Consider the following 20617-nt stretch of genomic DNA (forward strand, 5'->3'; position numbering starts at 1 on the left):
CTTCAACGATGTAAAGTATATGTTCATGAAGCTGGCTTTGTGCACAGGGGTATTGTCATGCTGGAACAGATTTGGGTCTCCTAGGTCAAGTGAAGGGAAAATTTCATACTACATGTACCTGAAGACTCATATACAATTGCATGCTCTCTGAGTTTGTGCCAAGAGTTTGGTGAAGAACCACATATGGCTGGGAACGTCAAGCGTCCAATTACTTTATGTATACAGTCTTATCATTTTTGCCTCATTTGTTTAACAAGTTAAGACATTCTTAAATTCTGAACACCATGCTGCCACTGCTGTGCTCTTGAACAAGACCTACACCCTCAACTGCTCAGCTGTATAAACGAGATAAGTCGCTCTGGCTAAATGCAGGAAGTAGGAGAACAGTTAAGGCACTGGGTTACTCAAGTTAAGTAGAGAGATACACTAGATAAAATGTGACTCCAGTAAAAGTAAAAGTGTCCCTTTAAACTTTCACTTGAGTGAAAGTACAAAGGTATTTGCCTTCAAATGTGGTTAATTATCCAAAGTACTATCATTTATTATGGCTATAATGTTCCTATTATCATTTTTATCACAAGACTCTTTACTTAATCAACTCAATCTATTAATAGATTAATATTAATGAGTCAAACACTGACTAATATCTATTACAATGAGCCCAAAATCTTTTTTTTGTTCAGCTACTAATTGTTAGTTATTAGTTCAAGCCCCTGCACTGCCAAGCAGCCACTGTGGGCCTTCAAGGAGGATCTTTGAAACCCAAGCTTTCTAATAAGCTGGGATATGCCAAATGAAAGCATCAAATTATTACACTATATTGCCAAAAGTTTGCGGACACCTGGTCATAAGTATGGCATGTGCTTTTTGAGCGTCGCATTCTACATTTATTTCCAATTTGCTCTTATAATTCCTTCCACTCTTCTGATTTTGTAGCGTGCTTGTGGAGATTTGTGCTTATTCAGCTACAATTGTGTTAGAAAAGTCAGGTACTGATGTAAGTGAGTTAAGGAGGCCTGGGGTGCAGTCAGTGTTTCAATTGTTCAGTTGAAATCAGAGTTCTATAACTATTAGCCAGATCTTCCTCTCCAAACCATGTGAACCAGATCTTCAGGGGGCTCGCTTAGTGCACAGGGGCATTGTCATGCTGAAATAAGTTTGGGTTTCCAAGTTCAATTAAATTTCGAGACTGGACTACTGCACTGGACTACTGCAACTCTCTGTTGGCAGGTCTTCCTCTGAACGATATTTGTCCACTGCAAATAATCCAATACGCAGATGCAGGACTTGTGTTTATTCTTTCCAAGTTCTCCCACACCACCCCACTGCTGCGCTCCCTTCACTGGCTTCCAGTAGCTGCATGTATCAGGTTCAAAACATTGAGGCTTGCCTACAAGGCCAAAAATGGACCAGCACCATTTTACCTCAGAGACCTCATCACACCTCGCACTGCACCACGCTGTCTGAGATCCTCCAGCACTGCTCGACTGGTACCTCCTTCTCTCAGGTGAAGAGGTAACTATACTTCATGGCTCTTCTCTGTTCTGGCACCGAGGTGGTGGAACAAACTTCCCCTAGATGCCCGAACAGCGGAGTCCCTGGCTATCTTCAAGCGACGACTGAAGACCTACCTCTTCCTGAAACACTTAAACTTACGCTAAAAATCAAGAGTTGTAGTCTGATTTATCTTAAGTTTGTAATCTTGCGTACCAGTGTAGATTTATTCATTGCTGGAGACTCAAAGCAGTTTTGTACGTCACTCTGGACACCGGCAACAATTGCGTGCTTCCAGCTTTATGCTTACAGTTTAAAGAAGAACCATATAAAGCAGAAAAGGTCAAGTGTCCCAATAATTTCGTCCATATAGTGTATATAGAGCTGTATATTGGTTGAATGAAGCATTGCAACCTCCTCACAAATCCAGGTCTCCAGATGAATCTTAAGTCTGCATGAGGACCAGAACCAGTACTAGGACAAGGAAAAGGTGCTGATGATAAATGCATACATTTTCTTAGTATGTTGTATTGTAAACACAGTAGGTCATTATGTCCTGAAATATAATCCAGTATAGAATCTACCACTGGTGCATCATCTGATGACTATCATGCACCACAGACGTAGGATAGTTTACGAAGATAACACCGAGCATGCAGAAAGGAACATGATGTCTGGATGTAACGTGGATGAGACAGAGGGAGTCAGTGATGTAAACATGACTGAGAACAGAAACATTCCTGACCACCTGATCATCATCATCATCTTTTCTCTGTTGTGTTGTGGATGTTTAGCCTGGATACATTTATTAGAGAACAAAAACAGTGGTCACTTTTTACTTAAGTATGTCAGAGCCCAAATTTCTTCACTTTAACCTGAGTGGAAAAAGTGTAGTCAGAACTTTTACCAGAGTCGTTTAAAACATGAGTATCTCTATTTCTGCTTGAGTGGAGGATGTTTGTACTCTGCTGTGCTGTGGGTGAAATATTCCACAACTAGATGAGGAAGTAGTAATGGATTCAGAAGGAGGAGAAGATGCCTGTCTGGCTTAATGAAGAAGAAAATCCCCCAATTAGTGCCCTTTTCTGCAGGCCAGGATGAGTTCATGGTGAGGATTAGGAATGAGGCCAGGACCCCATTGCCACTGTCCAGTGGACGCACAGGCAGGAGGGCAGGCATGCGTTCAGCCGCACTGGCACCAAAAAAAAGCATGGGAAAAATCAGCTTGTGTATCAACAGATAAAAAAATATTCTTCTTCCTTCATTCCATCTGTTGTGCAAAATTGCTTACGTTTTATATATATATATATATATATATATATATATATATATATATATATATATATATATATATACTTTGATACACACAGAACTGTGTTCTGTCTATCTTTCTATTTTTATTTGTGTCTGTCTGTTTATCGCGTTTGACGTACCGATAATATTTTCTCTGTTATACAGCACCACATCAGTCTCCTGTTCTTGTCCTCTGTTATTATCCTGTTTAATCACGCCTTCAAGAGAAGCAGGTACCTTCTAAAAATATTATAGGGAATTAGATGATTATTTTGACAGTTATTCAAGCTTAAAGAAATCCCACCCAGACTCTGTGTTCTTAAATATATTTATTTCATTAATTTATTCATTTCATCATACTTTTTACACCAGAAATTCTGTATAAATGTGATCATGGAGCAGTGAAACAGAAGATCCTGCTTATAGATGAACAAAACGAGTTGTTTACTTTGTGAATAGTGAATCCCAGCTTGTGTTCATTCAGAACAATTAAAGCTCTAACGACTAATTAATGATGTAATCTATTAATCTAGTGGTGGGCCTGCCTCAGGGGTCCGGGCGGGATAATAGGGCAAAACACAGCGGAATTAATTGGGTTTGATTGAAGGAGTTTTTTCAATAGAGCATGACATAATTGGAGGTCAGGCAGGAAAGTGTGTGTGTGTGTGTGTGTGTGTGTGTGTGTGTGTGTGTGTGTGTGTATTTAAGTTTTTTTCAAGCCTCTGTTCTACTGAATGAGTTCAGAAAAGCACATGAAGTGACATTAAGTTAAAATGAACTTACTTTATTTACTCAGTCGAGTATCTGGTTATATAATTATTGGCTCCATCGAAAGGCTGGTGGTCAAAAAAACACAATACCATGTGGTTTTATTATTTGTTTTATAAAATCCATTTTTCTTCTGACATCTCTGTCGCAGCCAAATTGGGGGGGTGGTGTTCAGGCAGGGCAGGATGTTTTCCTTCCATCATGAGATAGACTCTAAATTCACAGAAATCACAGACAGAATACAGGGCTTATTAAAGATAAATGAATGAATGAATGAATGAATGAATGAATGAATGAATGAATGATAATGAAGGAGTCTCTGCAGAATGTAAATCTATGGGCTTTTAAAACTATGCAGACTTGAAAATAGAAGCGGGGAGAAATGAAGAAATAGAAAAGAAAATTTAAAAAATGGAAACAGAAGAGAAAACGAAGAGAGATGAGATGAGAAGAGGAGAAAATTGGCCTGCTGTTGGGCAAAGGAGGAGAAAGAGAGGAGGAAGATGTCTACAGAGACAGCAGAGAAAGGAGAAGTGGAGGAGAGTGGAGGTTCGGTTAGTAATTTAAATGTTGGTACTATGACTGGTAAAGGGAGAGAGGTAGCTGATATGATGGAGAGGAGAAAGGTAGATATGTTGTGTGTTCAGGAGACCAAGTGGAAAGGGACTGTGGTGAGACCTGAGATGTTGTATGGTTTGGAGACAGTGGCATTGAGTAAAAGACAGAAGGTGGAGCTGGAGGTAGCAGAGCTAAAGATGTTAAGGTTTTCGTTAGGAGTGATGAGGATGGACAGGATTTAGAATGTAGGACGTTTTGGAGACAAGGTGAAGGAAGTGAGATTGAGATGGTTTGGACATGTGCAGAGGAGGAACATGGGGTATATCAGTAGAAGAATGCTGAGAATGGAGGAAAAGAGGAAGACCAAGGAGGAGGTTTATGGATGTGGTGAGGGAAGACATGCAGGTAGTTGGGTAGAAAGAGGCAAATGGATGATCCGCTGTGGCGCCCCCTAGTGGGAGAAGCCGAAATAAGATGTACGCCCCCCCCAATCCCCATTCTGTCCGCTAGATGGCGATGTGCGCCATAATGGTCTTGGAATCGACGACGAAGAAGAGTGAGCGCTGAAGGAAGCAGATGTTTCTTCTTCCGGTAGATTCAGGTCCAATTTGTGCAAAAAATAAACATAATAATTTTGTTCACCGGTTCTCGCGGTTTTATTTCTTATAAGTAATTATTACGGGGCTATAGTGAGGCCGGATCCCGCCTGGCTCCGGACATTATGGATATTTCTACACCTCCTGAAGGTAAAAACAGAAAAAAAACGGAGCTCACCGGTAGCTGCGTCGGTCGCTTAGCAAAGCTCGCGCTGGAGCTCGCGCTGGGTGCTAATAACAGCGCTAGTTATAAAGGCTTCTCACTCCGTGTTTATTTCATCCCACTGGATTCATTTTACATACAAAATATAATAAATAAAACAGCAGTAAAAAATACACAGACAAAACAGAAGCCGTTTGATTAAACAGGACGCTTTTATACGCGGGTTAGCATTAGCTTAGCCAAATGAATTGGGAGTCACGTTAAAGGCACGAGCGCGTTTGTCGAGAATCGGATTATATTCAGATTTTTTTTTTAATTCGAATAAATACAATTATAATTATTATACCTGTAAAATTAAAAAAGAACAGCTTGAGATATGAAAATTAATCCGAATAACGTGTCTGTGACAGGTAGACCAGGGGTCCCCTATTATTATTATTATTATTATTATTATTATTATTATTATTTGACTAATTGACTTATTTAATTTGGAAATAAAATACTTTATTAATTCAATGTTTATTGTATAAATAAAATGGTGCTTGAGCTTTTTCTTATTTATATTTTTATATACATCATATTTATTTATAAATTTATTATATATCATATATTATTTACTTATATTATGTATTTTATCTATTTAGTATTCTGTATAGAAATACAATGAGGCTAGGAATAGACTTTATATATAAGCTTTTTATTATATAGACTTCAAATCAATTCAACACTTGCACTTCTGGGTAGAGTTTTTGAAGGAATTCAGCAGGTTGGTTGTTCCTTTAAGAACTAAAAACACATCTCCTGTGGATGTAGACTGCTTCATATCCTTCTGTCTCTTCGTTTCCCAGACAGACTCGATGGATGATGGAAAAAACCTAAAAGAATCAAACCCAAAAACGAGCTTGCTGTTTGTGCTGCTTGCGCTTCATTTTAACTAAATGTACAATATTTATTTATTTTTAATTTAATATAAACAAGCACAATAGTGATGGGACAATCGGATCGTTTTAGTGACCTTGTTCCTCGAATCTTGTTCGTCAAAACAAACAAATCTTTTTTTGAGTCGTTTTGTGTCTTTGATCAAATGTTACATTTTAAAATTAAATTTTTAATTGTCACATACTCATTAATTTTTTGACTGTCAGACTTGTAAACATGGAAGAAATGCAATATAAAGATGAAAAATGAAAAGAGTAAAGTAACGTAAAAATAAATAAAGTGAACTATATTATTATATATATATATATATATATATATATATATATATATATATATATATATATATACACACACACACACACACAGTGGAACCCTGGTGTATGAGATTAATTCGTTCCTAAAAACCGCTCTTGTTCCCATATGCTCGTACTCGCATGTTAATTTTCCCATAAGAATTAATGTAAACGCAATAAATCCGTTCCCAGACCTCAGGCGATCGCTTATTTCAGCCCTTAAAAAAAATGTATGCCTTATTTAACACACAAAGTAATACATTATGAAAAATGTAAAACTTTTTGTTCCTTATGATTATACTTACTGTTAAACTTGACATGACACATCGCAGACAAAGATCTCGTGTGCGTATGCCACGTTTGTGCTTTTCACGAACTAAACGTATAGTGAAATAAAACAAACACACTATAAAAACAGACAAAAAGCACAATATTCACACGAGAACACACTCAGAACAATGTCTATGAAGCGACTGAGCACCTACTTGGTATAATTGGTTAAATCATTGGTTAAATGTGTGGACACATTTTTTTGAGAACCGCAGAATTTCCATGCCACAAAAAAAAAAAAAAAAAAAAAAAAAAGACCAGCCTGTCTAAATTTAGGCAGTGTGGCATGTGTGGTCCAGGTGAAGATGGATGCCGAGCAGACCGACACTGAACTGGTGGCCAAAAAACGCTCACAAATATGACAAATCTGTCAAAGATCTCACAGGTTCCTGGTTTATAGAAAGAGGCGACAGAGCTTTCTTTTATTGCCTCTGGAATGGATTAGAGAACAAAATGACACCATTGAGATAACCAAATAAGAACCTCTTTGTATAACCCATAGGTAAAATCTTATTGATTCCAAAAGAAAATTTCACACAAATTCGCAAAGTTATGGTGCGAAAAAATGCAAGGGGGTTTGGATTCATTTCATTTCGAGTGATCTGTAACATGTGGTGCATAATATTAAATATTAGAGGTCGACTGATTTTGGTGGACTTTACCGATAACTAGGGTGAATCATACGTAAAAAAAAAAAGTAAAAAATAAAATATTACACCCCATGTCAAATAGTACTGATCTTTATTGCAAAAATGTACAAAACAGTACTGAATCATAAAAATGCAAGGCAAAATATATAATATTTCAGATTTGTTTAATGAATAAATTATAAATAATGGGTATATTATAGTGCTCTCTGTGCAGCGCGCAGTCTCGCGTTAAAACTAGCAGCACGTGGCGTTTGTGATTCGCCTCTAGAGGCTGCTCTCGTAATGAAGGCGGAGCTTCTCAGCTGCTCCTGTGAAGGACACTACCCGGAAAAACTATCGTTATGGATTTTTTTTCCCCAATCAACTATTGGTGCAGGTTAATCATCAAAACCGATGAATCGATTGACCTCTATTAAATATGACAGTTCTAACTATTGTGATCCGTGATTTCCAAAACTGTAGTTAATTTACAAATATCAGTGACCTTAGGCTGTATTTGTGACCGTTTTTACATACACAATGTCCCTGACTATTTAATTTCTTGGTGTCCTTTCAGACCAAGAGCTTCGGAATGTCATCGACAAACTGGCCCAGTTTGTGGCCCGCAACGGACCCGAGTTTGAAAAGATGACCATGGAGAAACAGAAGGATAATCTGAAATTCTCCTTCCTCTTCGGAGGGGAATATTTCGGCTACTACAAGTACAAGCTTGCGATCGAGCAGCAGCAGCGTACGTATACCTAAGCATTCCTTCCTCTTTTTTCACTGTAGTAAGGTTCAGTTGAATACTGGGGTCTCGTTTATTAAAGTGTGTATAGATTACTGAGAACCCAGGTGTGTGCATTTGATGCTGTGTAGCTCTGGTGATACATTTTGTTCAAGTACACGTGTGTGACCCTATTCTTTCCTCATAGATCCAACCACTCATGATGATGAATATAAAATGGAAGGTATTTATTAGATTGGTGATTTGAAGCAATTTGGTGTTTTTTTTCTTCTTTTTTTTTCTTTGCATCATCAGTGCCTGATGCTTCTGATACTTTCTTTTTATCGAATCGAGCTTTCTCAGACATTTTGTCTTACGTTTTGTCCAAGGTTATGGAACGGGCTGATCCGTTGTCCTGCTTTCAGAATTTATTTAATTTCAGACAGAAAACTTGCTCAACACTCGCCAATAATTTGATTAATTTACTTTTCAGTCGTATGACTTACAGCCCTGTGTTATCCACAACTAAGTTGTTTATTTATTTATTAATTTTTTTGTTTTTAAATCCCCTATACAATTATTTTAATCTATTTTTTTTTCATGGTGAAAAACAAGGCAGCATGTCTGAATCTGAATGCATGTTAAGATCCTGACTGAATGGCTTTGCTTGACGATGTACATTCAACAAAGTCATCTTCCCTCTTTCCAGCGCGTGTCCCAGTCCATAATTTTGGATGTTTTCCTTTTATCTTTTTGAAGAGAATCAGTGATAAAAAAATCTTTTGTCTTTTTTTATTTTATTTTTTGGAATTAATGATCATCATTGAGCATGTTTCGATTCGCAGTGCTTTGTAAGCCAGCGGGTAAAGAAGTTCCTGATGTTCAACCGCCGATGACTCTGCTTCCTCCTCCTCCGATACCCCCCAGCACTCCTGCAGTGGAGGAGCTCATCCAGCAGAGTCAGTGGAACCTGCAGCAGCAAGAGCAGCACCTGCACACTCTCCGACAGGTAACTTTAGTTTGTCTTTCACATCATGACAGGTGATCTCTTTACTTTTTGCATTTATAAGAATTAAGTGATATACAGCATGATGTGGTCTTGATGCAGCAATAAACCTGTTATAAAAAATACATTCATTACAACTATGATGTAATACATTACGACTTAATATTGTACAAACAGTTGATATAAATAACATTGTTGTTAGATTTATCGTCTTCACCAAAATAGGCACAGAAGCCACAGTTCCTCTACTTTAAATGGCAGTCACAACGGTCCACCTTCAATCCTGTGAAAGGCAGGCATAGATACTTATCTTTCTTTTCTGTGCCTAAAAGGCCCAGAACTTTAGCCTTCCTTACCATGACTGACCAGGACAGAGATTATCCTGTTTGCGACGGGCATGCACAGAGACCTCGTCTCCTTACTGCACCTGACTGTCATAGAGGCTGCATTTTCTTTCTTGTGACTTTTGGGCATAGAGTCTGTGTTTCCTTTCCTGTGACTGTCGGGCATAAGGGCCACTTTTCCTTTCCTGTGACTGTTGGGCATAGAAACTACGCACAGAGGCCACGCGTCCTTACTAGAGGTCCACCGATTGATTGGTTTTGCAGATTATTCACCGATAGTTGATAGCTGGAACTTATTGGCAAAAATCTGATATGTTTTTATTATTTGTCGTTTGTTGCTGGAGCAGCTGAGAAGGTCTGCTGTCATTATACAGTACAAGATTGGCCCCTAGAGGCGAATCACCGACATTACGTGCTGTTTGTTGAAGTGCTTTTTTTTAAATATTAATTTTAAATGTAACTGTTTTTATTTAGTGTTGCTTTTTGTTTCAGTTTGAATGTGTCTTTTCATTTTTCTCAACACATATATTATATATTTCCTTTAGCACATTTTTTTATGATCCAGTACTGTTTTTTGTTCTACTTCTACTTATTACTGCAACTTGTAGGCATTGAGGCCATGCCTATTTTACTATGATGGCAGGCACAGACTTTCTTAGCTTTACAGTTTGCACGTGATCCTTCATATAGTTTTATACTAATTTACCTGCATTCATTCAAATTTCATCTTCATGATCCTGAATGTGTTCCTGAATTTCTGGAAAGGGCAATGCTTTACACAGAGGTGTATTGCACAGGGATATGCTGCTGTGGTCCTAACAGGTTCTAATTTTGATGTTCCTCCAGGAGCAGGTAAACGCAGCCGTCGTGCTCGCCATGGAGCAGCAGATGCAGAAACTGTTGGTGGAAACGCAGCAGGATATGGCTGAGTTTGACAGCCTGCTTCAGCCGATCATCGACACATGCACCAAGGATGCCATTTCTGTAAGTGCCATATGAGCTTTATAATTCTAATCATTATCCGTGAATCGTGCATAAAAGCACTCTTGGAATGCCGCTCAGCTATTTAACAGAGTGAACAGGAACTTAGTTTTGCATAACTATCATCATGTCCAGGCTGGAAAGAATTGGATGTTCAACAACGCCAAGTCCCCACAACAATGTGAACTGATGACTTCCCACCTCCGCAATCGCATCACAGCAGAGACGGCGCACTTCGAGCTCCGCCTGCACCTCATCTATCTAATAAATGACGTCCTGCATCACTGGTAGGTGCATCCACGTCATAATATCCATTAAACTAATAACTGTTAGCACTGCATCACGTTATATCTCTTAGTGTACTCTCTCACAGGCTCCGCAGTGTGTCTGGTGTGTTGATTACACGTTAACTTGTTGTGTTGTGGCCTTGCAGTCAGAGGAAGAACCAGAGAGATCTTTTGGCTGCGCTGCAGAAGGTTGTGGTGCCCATCTACTGCACCAGCTTCCTAGCAGTTGAGGAGGACAAACAGCAAAAAATCACCCGGGTACGATACGTGTTTCACGTTCTCTCTTCAATGCATCAACACTTTTTTTTTTCTTTTTCCTTCTAATATTATTTTCGCTTTGATTAAATGCAAAAAACGTGTAACTTTCATCTATCTCCTGCATGTTGTGTGAGATATGCAACACTGGTGGATCTTTAGATCAGTATCTTTTTCTAAAAGGTCATCTGACCATTAAATGATTTCAATTTTTATTACTCATTACTTTATTACTCACGTGTATTACACATACGCGTGTCTGTTCATATGTTCTGTTTTCATCGTTCTCAGTTGCTCCAGCTCTGGGAGAAGAACGGTTACTTCGACGATGTCACCATCCAGCAGCTCCAGAGTCCGGCTCTGGGCTTGGGACAGTATCAGGTACTGTACACTCACTTACAGAAACACCAGCTGTCAAAATGTCTTGATGTTTCTTCAAAAACGCATCTTTTGCATCAGAAATTGGGAAATAATGTGAAAGGGCAGGGCTTAAAACAAAAACAAAACGGCGCTGGTTGTGTGGGTTATGGATTTAATGCCAATTTAAGTTATAGACTGTGGTGTACTTGTTGGCTCAGGAAAGAACAAATGGGTGGAAGATAAGTTTTCACTTGAGTGACTTTTATTTGCCACTTTTCCTGTCTTTCTCTCAGCTTTCCTCTGATACCTGCAAGAAAGCACACACTCAATAATACAAATTAGGGACAGGTTCGTAATCCTTATGCCGGCTGCACAATACGATTTTATTCAGACTGTAGTAACATGATCCCATTGTCACACTGTAGGATCTCGTCAAAGTTTTAAGCCCGGCATTACCCATTAATTCCTCCGGCTCCGCCTTTCATAAAAGAAAAGGAAAAAAAAAATGTGGCCACGTGTCTGGTGTTACAGTGAAATTTGTGTCCTTTAGAAATAAATTATCTTGTGTGTATTTTTCCATTGGATGGAGTCTTGGAATATAGAGACATATTGGGACAGTCACCAAGCTGTAATCACTTATCTGTTTTTATTCCATCATGCTCTATTAGGTGTCAGCCATTTTTTGTTAATAAAAGCCGAATCCCTTGTGTCTGTAGGCGTCTCTAATAACGGAGTATGCTGCCGTAGTGCAGCCGGTGCAGTTGGCCTTTCAGCAGCAGATCCAGACGCTGAAGTCTCAGCACGAGGAGTTTGTGGCTAACTTGAAGCAGCAGCAGAGTGTCGCCGTGGCAGCCGCAGCAGCTGCCGTAGGGCAGTTGGCACCATCGGAGTCGGAGAATAAAGGAGGAAGCCAGACTTCTATGACTGCTCAGCCTGGTGGGTAAATTCATTGGGTAACCGTGGTCAAAATTTGAATAGCAATTTGATTGAAATCGTATTGAACTTTTAATGCCTCCTCATTGTTAGTATATTACACCTTTACTTGATTTTATCAGTAGATGTGAAACCTCCAATGGCAGGCCCACCTCCGGGTGATTATGATGGTTCTCAGACAGACTCCAATCCTTCTGCATCCTCCGATATTTCCTCTTCGAAACCTGGCTGGTTCGATCCCCAGCATGGAATGCCTTCTTGGAACCCTCAGCAACCTGTGAGTGTTTTTTTTTTTTTTTTTCTTTAGCCAAGTGATTTAGCCATCTATAGAGGAACTGAATGCTGTTTTTGGCTGAAATATAAACCAATTTAGACCAGTTAATGAACATCACTGTCCCTGATTTAGTTTATCGCTTCACCGCCAGCTTCCATGCACACTTCTAACTGCCCCGTTCTTTTTCACAGCCGCCGTTTGACCCCACTCAAGCTCCACCACCTTGCCCACCCTGGAACAGCCATGAGGGGATGTGGAATGAGAGAGAGCCCAACTGGAGCAGCCCTCGAGATGGTGGCCCCGGAGGTCCCGGAGGACCTCCATGGAGTAGCCAGAACGAGCCTCCGCCCTCATGGAGCGGACAGTTTGAACAGCCACCGTGGAACAATCAGCCCGATCAGCCACCGTGGAGCCAGAGAGAGCCGCCTTTCCGCATGCAGCGACCTCCACACTTCCGGGGACCCTTCCCCCCACATCAGCAGCCGCCTCCGTTCAACCAGCCACCTCCGCCACACAACTTCAACCGTTTCCCACCGCGCTTCATGCAGGATGACTTCCCGCCCCGGCATCACTTTGAACGGCCGCCGTTCCCGCCACATCGGTTCGAATATCCGCAAGGGGACTTCTCTGGTGGTGAGCTGTTTCACCCAATATATAATATCTAAATAAATATATTTAAACGATTAAACAACAACTATAATGCTTGCGTGTTGCTTTTTTAAAGAAATGGGTCCACCACACCACCACCCAAACCAGAGGATTCCTCCCCCAGGAATGGGTGAACATCCTCCATGGGGTAGTAACCAGCACCCAGACTTCGGGCCTCCACCACACGGCTTTAACGGCCAGTCACACCCCATAAGACGGCAGAATCCGTCACATGTGACCCCGGACGACCCCAGTCTGGTGCCCAATGTTCCCTACTTTGACCTACCCGCAGGTCTCATGGCCCCTCTCGTGAAAGTAAGCATACAGATCTGAGCCAAAGTCTCATTTTTTTAATGTCTTCTCTCGCATTAAATCTACAATGCTATTTTACTTTTCCAACCCAGCTGGAAGATCATGACTACAAGGCTCTGGATCCCAAAGACATCCGATTGCCTCCTCCCATGCCCCCTAGTGAACGTCTGCTGGCTGCTGTGGAGGCCTTTTACAGTCCACCTTCTCATGACAGACCCAGGAACAGGTCACTGCTGTTTATCCCAATGCTTTCTCTCACATAAAAAAAAATAAATAAAAAAGGCTTATTAAAGCACCATTAATTTTTTTATATCAAGCACCTATCAAATGCAAATATGCACCCCAGCAATATATAGCATCATAAAAGACCTGTTTAAATACTGAACATTTCACTTAACGTTAATATGAAAAAATATCATTAACGATTTTAAAGTGTAGGTTTTATACATTTAGACGTTTTGACGTTCACGCGGTCGTGTTCAAAGCGCAAGTTATAATTTTCACTATAAGTTTATCTGTCTGGCGAGCATTGCATTGTATCCAGAATGTAATACTGGCGAGATTAAATAACCATTTGACTAAACAAAACTTATTTCAATTCAAACTCAAGCACTTTCAAGGACCTTAAGTATCTCCAAAAAGTGAGTACACCTCCCGCGCATTTCAGCAAACGCTTTAGTATCTTCTCAATACTATAGAAACAAAACTTGGATATATTTCAGAGTAGTCAATGTGCAGCTTGTGTAGCAGTACAGATTTACTGTCCTCTGAAAATAACTCGGACAAAAAATTGTCCCTTTGAGAAGATATAATAAAATTGTTGCTGAAATGAGGGACGTACTCACTTTTGTGAGATACTGTATAATTCCTATAGTACTTTCCAGACTTCGAATCCATGGATCTGAAATACTTTCAAGAAACGTGGGAACCCTGTTTTTGATGAGCAATAATAAAAAAAACCTGGCAACATGGGAATTTAATGCTGTTTCAATACAGTAAAACTCTTGCTGTTTGTCTTTTCCAGTGAGGGCTGGGAGCAGAACGGCCTGTACGAGTTCTTCAGAGCCAAGATGAGAGCGAGGAGGAAAAAGGATCAAGAAAAACGCAACAGGTGAGTGTTGCATTGTGCCATTGGTGCTTCTGTGAATTCTTTGCTGAACTTTTTTCCCCGTTATTGTATACTGTTAGAGCTGATGAGTTGGGTCTGTATAGGCTGGTAAAACATTTTCCATCATAATTATTAATATTAACCGTGTGTGTGTGTGTGTGTGTGTGTGTGATTCCTTAGCACACGAGGCAGTCGCTCACGGAGCCGCTCGCGTAGTCGAGGTAGATCGTCATCACACTCCAGCTCGCGCTCCTCCAAATCGTCACGCTCCAGGTCTTCCAGATCCCGGTCCCGATCACGCTCCTACTCCAGATCTCGATCCAGGTAATTCCTCCGCGTTACGTTTTTCACAACAAACATCGGTATTGCCGCCGTATTTAGTTCCACTGATGCGCATAAACACACATTCATATCGTTTCTATACTCAAAATTAAAAGTGTTCCTGTGTGTATTTACTTTTTATAGAAGCAGGAGCCACTCCAGGTCGCGATCCGGAAGCCGCTCTCGCTCCAGATCACGATCTAAATCGCGATCACCTGACCGACGACGACAAGCTGCAAAGTCCCGCAGCCCCACACCACCGTTAGTGTCCATAGCAACCACTCTTACATACAGATACAGTGCAGAGAGCCTACAATTAAATATATGTATGTATGTGTGTGTTCAGGTCCACTTCTGGCTTAGGCTCTGCACCTCCAGCTCCACCGATTGATTATAGGCTGGGTGAGGAGAACAAGGGCCATCAGATGCTCATGAAAATGGGTGAGTGTTTCAGTGATTCGTCTCCTGATTTTCCGTGGAACATCTCATGCACTCGTTGCTCGTTAACGTGGAGCTTTGCGGTTTTTAACACGTACAGCATTCCATAAACCGTGTGTTTGGCATATACTGCGAAAAAATTCAGCATCAGATCGTCAGAAGTCTGTTTCTGCATGCAGGTTGGAGCGGCTCTGGAGGCCTCGGGGTGAAAGAGCAGGGTATTCAGGATCCTATTAAAGGAGGAGACGTGCGCGATAAGTGGGATCAGTACAAAGGTGTTGGAATTTCCCTAGATGACCCATATGTCAACTACAGAAGGAACAAAAGCTACAACTTTGTTGCACGGATGAAAGCCAGAGAGAAAGGTAGCAACACACTTTTTACACTCAGTACACAGTTACACACAGACGGAATCAAATGTCAGGAATTATTGATCTGTTCATCTTATCAGATGCAAATTGTTGTACATCGGATACAAGTTGGCATATGTATCATGATGCAACATTTTTAACATATTTGGTAAAAAACAAAAAAAAAACCTAATTGTTTATATATAATTATTAGTAGATGAGCTACACTTTCTTTATTTTGATCGATTTCTAATTGTTGAACTGTTTCTCGAGCGCGTTCTCTCAGCACCACTGCTGCTACGTGAACATGAGGTATCTACAGAGACCGAGGCATGTCCTGAGAGTCACATAGAACACAGATTAACATGGCAGAGGTATAGCTGAATCTTCCTCAAGGCAGAACAGAAAAAGAATGTCTAGCTTTTTAAAATCTTTCTTCTTTTTTTTTTTTTTGCACTACGAAGGCATGTTAGTGAGAGGGCCATGCTTCAGAATTCAGAAGGCACTTAAATAGATGATTCGCTGTCTGTATGAACAAAAAAAAAAACAGATCTGTACCATATTGAATTGTATAGCATCATGTTTTTTGTAGCTGCTCCATATTTATCTTTAATGTATCGTAGGCTATGCATCGAGATGCAAATCGGCCTCAGTTACAGAGATGCACATCCCTAGTATATTTCCTGCAAAAGTCAGGTGGAATTCATGATACTTCGGTTCCCATATGATTGACAGCAAAGAATCAGAAACCGAAAAACACAGTTTGTTTCACATTTTCATTTCAGGGTTATTTCTAGAACCCAAAAGTGAAACTGTTGTCTAAAGGCCTTAAATAAAGACATTAACCATGTAGAGCACCTGGTAGTGTCCTGACGACAATTCGGGTGAGGTCAACTTAACCTGAGGGCAGCTTTTATAGTTTACCCACATTTTTATAGGATCACATTTACTGATGATTCAAATTCTGCTTGGAATAGAAGACAGGAGGACACCAGAACTAGAACCATATTTTCCTCAGTGAGTGAAGTACCAAGACGTCCCAGTTCTGTGGGTTTTTTTGTACCAATGTGAAGTAATGGGGTGTTACTACATGGAGTCCCAAAGAACATTGACACACGTCACATACATGAAAAACAAGCGAGAAATGGTGTTATGTTTCTTTTATAATAATCCTGTGCTTCATTATACTTAAAACACTTTTTGAATAGTTATTGAATAGAAATTTCTTCCTATAAGCTTTCTTTACTCTCTTTTTTTTCCTTCTCCCCCCCAGTGACCCGAGACACGCAGGAAACCCCACCTACAGAATGATTCTCCAGAATGCTGAATTTTTTTTAAACCCATGAAAAAAACAAAACAAAAAAACCCTTTCATCAACGTTGCCCCCTTTTTTTGAAAACCGATTGCAAGAGGAATTGTTTTCATTGTAAAATATCAAAATGTCATGTAGTTTGAAAAGCCGTATCATTGCAGTCTGTAAAATTTAGCTTAGATTTAATACCCAGCACAAGGAAATAAACAGGTTTTAAATCATGCCACAGTGACTGGTTTGTCTGTTAATGGCGACTACAACGGTTTCATTTCTAATAACTTGGAGCCAAATAGTTAAATTTACTTACAAATATTTTAAGAAACGTTGTGTGCAAAATGTACGTTATACGTTAAATATGGGATATAATGGTTGTAACCACCTGTGATTTGGTTCAGCTCTAATAAGGACAATCGCATCATAAAGATATTCCTATAAGCCTAAAAGTACTGGGACACCTGACTTTTCCAGCCATATGTGGCTTTTTAAATATTTTTACTTTATTGACCTTGGTCTATTGTGCTGCAAATTAGGCTGATTAGTAGGCAGGTGCATCAGCAAGCAGCTATGCATATACCAGCAGGTGGCAGTAGTCTGTATTCGCCATCCATACAGTAATAAAGTAATCCCCTGCTTTACCGCGGTTTGAATCTCGCGCCCCGGTTTATCGCGGAATTGCATTTGCCACATTAGTTTGGCTGATTTTTACGGTCTCTCGAGACGAGCACGATAGACCAAAAAACTTATAGGGAATTGTTTTTATATTGAAATCATGAAATTTATTAATAAAAATATAATTATTGATTATAAAAATGAAGTAATGTTAATACAGTACAGTACTGTATACATAAAATAGCATTTTTGGGGTCTGTTTATCAGTTTTTCGTTTACTGAAAATCGAATCCGTGGCAGGTGTAAAGACTGCTTGCTTTATATACAGTAATCCACTGTTTTACCACGGTGGTTACTTTCCAAAACCGCCCGGGATAAACGGTGGATTACTGTATATAAAGCAAGCAGCGCTTACACCTGCCACAGATTAGATTTTCAGTCGTATCTGCTAAATTGCAAAGACAAGTAGCAGGAATGACAAGTGTGTGTTCTCTCTTTACTCTGCCATTGTTCGCTTTCATCAGTTCCGTTTTTTTCCCCCTCGTGTGCTCATTCGCTAAATATGAATAGCCAGTCGGAGTTCTCTTTTATCTATCCAAAATTTGACGTGAAATCGTAAAATCAGGCAACCAAAAAAAAAAATGGCTGACTCCATCCGACTAGAGCCAACAGTGCGGAACACATTGAAAAAACTAAAGCCGACTGACGCTCATAAACCGCCAGACTTTACCCGAATGCTGACCGTCAGCTTGGTGTTTCCTGGGTTTTAAGTTCTTGTTCTTTGTTTTTATTCACGCCTTATATATTTCATTGGCTAAATATGATGCAACATTTTCTGTATCACCTCTTACACTTAGTATAACTGTTAGAAAAAAGAAAATTGGCCAGAGAAAAAAACATATCGTTCAACCTCTAGAATAAATGTGAAATTAGATGTTCAAAAAAGCACGTTGAAATTTTATGATAGAAAAACTACCTCATAGAGGCAAAGATAAAAAAAGAATAATACAAAATTCCATGCATTTTGCATTAGAAAGACGCACTGAGTCTGTGACCGAGAGCTGCTCCTGGTGCAGCTGGTTCCATTGACAAGTCTGTAAACGTTCACTTTAAATATAGTGATAGTCCCTCATCTCCTGCAGCACCTCCTCTAGTGCGTCTTCCATGGTCAGCTTGGGAGGCCTGTTACAGCGGATAAACTGGAGAGAGAGAAATATCCAGTTAGGAACGTACTCGCATGAAATGAGATTTAGGTCTGAGTTAACATGGGAGACACATTTTGAACCTGATTGGCACAATACAAGACTTTCCATGACTGGTGCTTCCAGAAAACATGAAGAAATTTTCACCGTAATCGGTGATCTAATAGTTTACGGAAACTGTCGCCTTCTGATAAGACGTCTACCTCCTTCGTGTCCTCCAGCGTGGTGTATCTGTAGTCGGCGGGCCCCAGGGACTCCAGCATGGCTCGGTGTAAATGTCTGCTGGACTGAATGAAGTTCGTGGTCAGTGTGAGCTGCTGTCTCAGCATGTCGTTCAGAGCAAACGCAGCGGGACTGTACGCCGTTAACGCTGAGAGAGAGAGAGAGAGAGAGAGAGAGTGCAGATGTTCAGCCTGCAGCTGTGTTCTAAACAGTTTCCTGCTTGAAACCAGCCTGGTTTGTATGGAGCTCGAATGAAAGCAGAGTAACAGAACTGTATGGATTTGAAATGTCACAGAATCTTTAAAATAGCATGAACTAAGGGTCTACTACCTTCCACAGCTTCAGCGCTGATCATGTGACTCGCCACAGGAGTTGGATCTATGTAGGACATTCCTATTGATGGGCCCAGCACTGCCTGATCTGCTCAGAAAACATTGACAGTGTATTTACTGATTTTATTTACAGGATTCTGATTATTAGATTAGATTATTTTGTACTACATACACATTTCATGCTGATCTCATGTTGGGACACAATTTGGGACATATTCCTCTGGGGTGAACCCGCCCCGTTTTGTTTTAATGCCATGCCAGCTTCTATGTTCATGGCGAAAGCCAGGTTTAGTTATAGAAATATAAAACGAATTAAAATAAAGTAATTAGAAAAGGTTTCTCAAATGGGTATATGTATAACAGCAAAATGTGTTTAATGGACCATCTGGGACTTTTCCAGCCATAAGTGGAGGCACACAGTTGTATCGGATGTCTTGGGATGTACTATGGAATTTTCCCTTCGCTTGAACTAGGAGACTCGTATGTGTTCCTGCATGACGATACCCCTGTGCACAAAGCCAGCTCCATGAAGATATGTTTAACATGGGTTGAATATAAAGCTCTATAGAGCTCTCTTATGGGTTAAATAAAGAGCTCTGACCTCAACCCTATTGAATATGAAGAATTAGAACACCGACTGCACCAGAGGCCTCCTCACCCTGCTCTTCATGCTAAGCCAGGAATTTTTTTCTGGAAATACAGTAGAATACCATTAAATGGCCCAGTTTGTTGCATAGAAACATGCATTTTTATCAGAAATCTCAGAAAGGAAAAGATATAAAAGGTCCACACTTGATGAGGTCCACACTTTTCACAAATGCTGTACAATCGTTGTTTAGTAGTCTAAAAGCTTTTCAATTAAATTCAACCCAAGAAAACCAATGCTAAAAACTGTCTAAAGCCAAACTTGAGTCTATAAGCTTTCATTACTTAGCATTGTTTCCATCATTAGCCTATTGGGACCTAAAAAGCTGATACTACAAATGGCTGATTGGGGACATCTAAAATAATAATATAATTCTGGATATTTTTTTTGGGTGTTTTTTTATATTTTATTTTACAATCTGATCTACTAGTCACCAAATTCTGAGCCTGCATAAGTCAAGTGAAAACTCTTGACTAAGGGAAGTGGTAGTTCAGTGGTTAAGGCTCTGGGTCATCAGTGGTCTACAGCAGTGGTCCCAAAACTTTTTTGCGCCACGGACCAGTTTAATGTCAGACAATATTTTCCACAGACTGGCCTTTAAGGTATGGCGGATAAATACAACAAAATAAAATGATACGAGCATAAAAACTGGAATTTTCTGAATATAATAATAAAAGTGAATCCACTATGTTGTTTTTTGTTCATTTTGCTCGCTTGGGGGTTTGAATTTAGCGGTATTGTATTATGTGTTAGCGGCCGGAGCAGCACCTTTAAGAAGGTAGTGGATGGAGGTAAGACATGTGACCGAGGGAAGCATCATGACATGCATCAAGAATGAGTCATAGACAGATGTGGTGGAGAGTATACAAATGTAGAGATACACCGAG

General features: G+C 40.0%; 2 protein-coding genes across 4 annotated transcripts; one reads left to right on the forward strand and one right to left on the reverse strand.

Annotated features, from left to right (window-relative positions):
• The first annotated feature begins 4656 nt into the window (after positions 1-4656).
• LOC124391557 (calcium homeostasis endoplasmic reticulum protein) lies at positions 4657-16942 on the forward strand. Of its 3 annotated transcripts, none has more exons than XM_046858215.1 (19): positions 4657-4859; positions 7641-7814; positions 7999-8034; positions 8636-8799; positions 9987-10124; positions 10257-10408; positions 10555-10666; positions 10955-11044; positions 11740-11959; positions 12079-12233; positions 12422-12863; positions 12955-13193; positions 13283-13416; positions 14215-14301; positions 14479-14622; positions 14764-14880; positions 14966-15060; positions 15237-15422; positions 16681-16942. In XM_046858215.1, exons 1-19 carry the CDS (start codon positions 4835-4837, stop codon positions 16716-16718), a joined length of 2748 nt encoding a protein of 915 aa, XP_046714171.1. In that variant the 5' UTR covers positions 4657-4834; the 3' UTR covers positions 16719-16942. The 3 variants fall into 3 exon arrangements, with proteins under 3 accessions (XP_046714171.1, XP_046714173.1, XP_046714172.1); XM_046858216.1 differs by having other exon boundaries at positions 4658-4859; positions 12082-12233; XM_046858217.1 differs by lacking the exon at positions 7999-8034.
• Positions 16943-18264: 1322 nt separating this feature from the next.
• On the reverse strand, positions 18265-19261 carry c9h19orf44 (chromosome 9 C19orf44 homolog). Its single transcript, XM_046856905.1, has 4 exons — positions 19257-19261; positions 19083-19172; positions 18734-18900; positions 18265-18527 (listed from the first exon to the last, which is right to left on the reverse strand). Exons 1-4 carry the CDS (start codon positions 19258-19260, stop codon positions 18438-18440), a joined length of 351 nt encoding a protein of 116 aa, XP_046712861.1. The 5' UTR covers position 19261; the 3' UTR covers positions 18265-18437.
• Between the last annotated feature and the right edge of the window lie 1356 nt (positions 19262-20617).

The sequence above is a fragment of the Silurus meridionalis genome, chromosome 9, assembly GCF_014805685.1.
Source record: "Silurus meridionalis isolate SWU-2019-XX chromosome 9, ASM1480568v1, whole genome shotgun sequence".
Lineage (NCBI taxonomy): Eukaryota > Metazoa > Chordata > Actinopteri > Siluriformes > Siluridae > Silurus > Silurus meridionalis.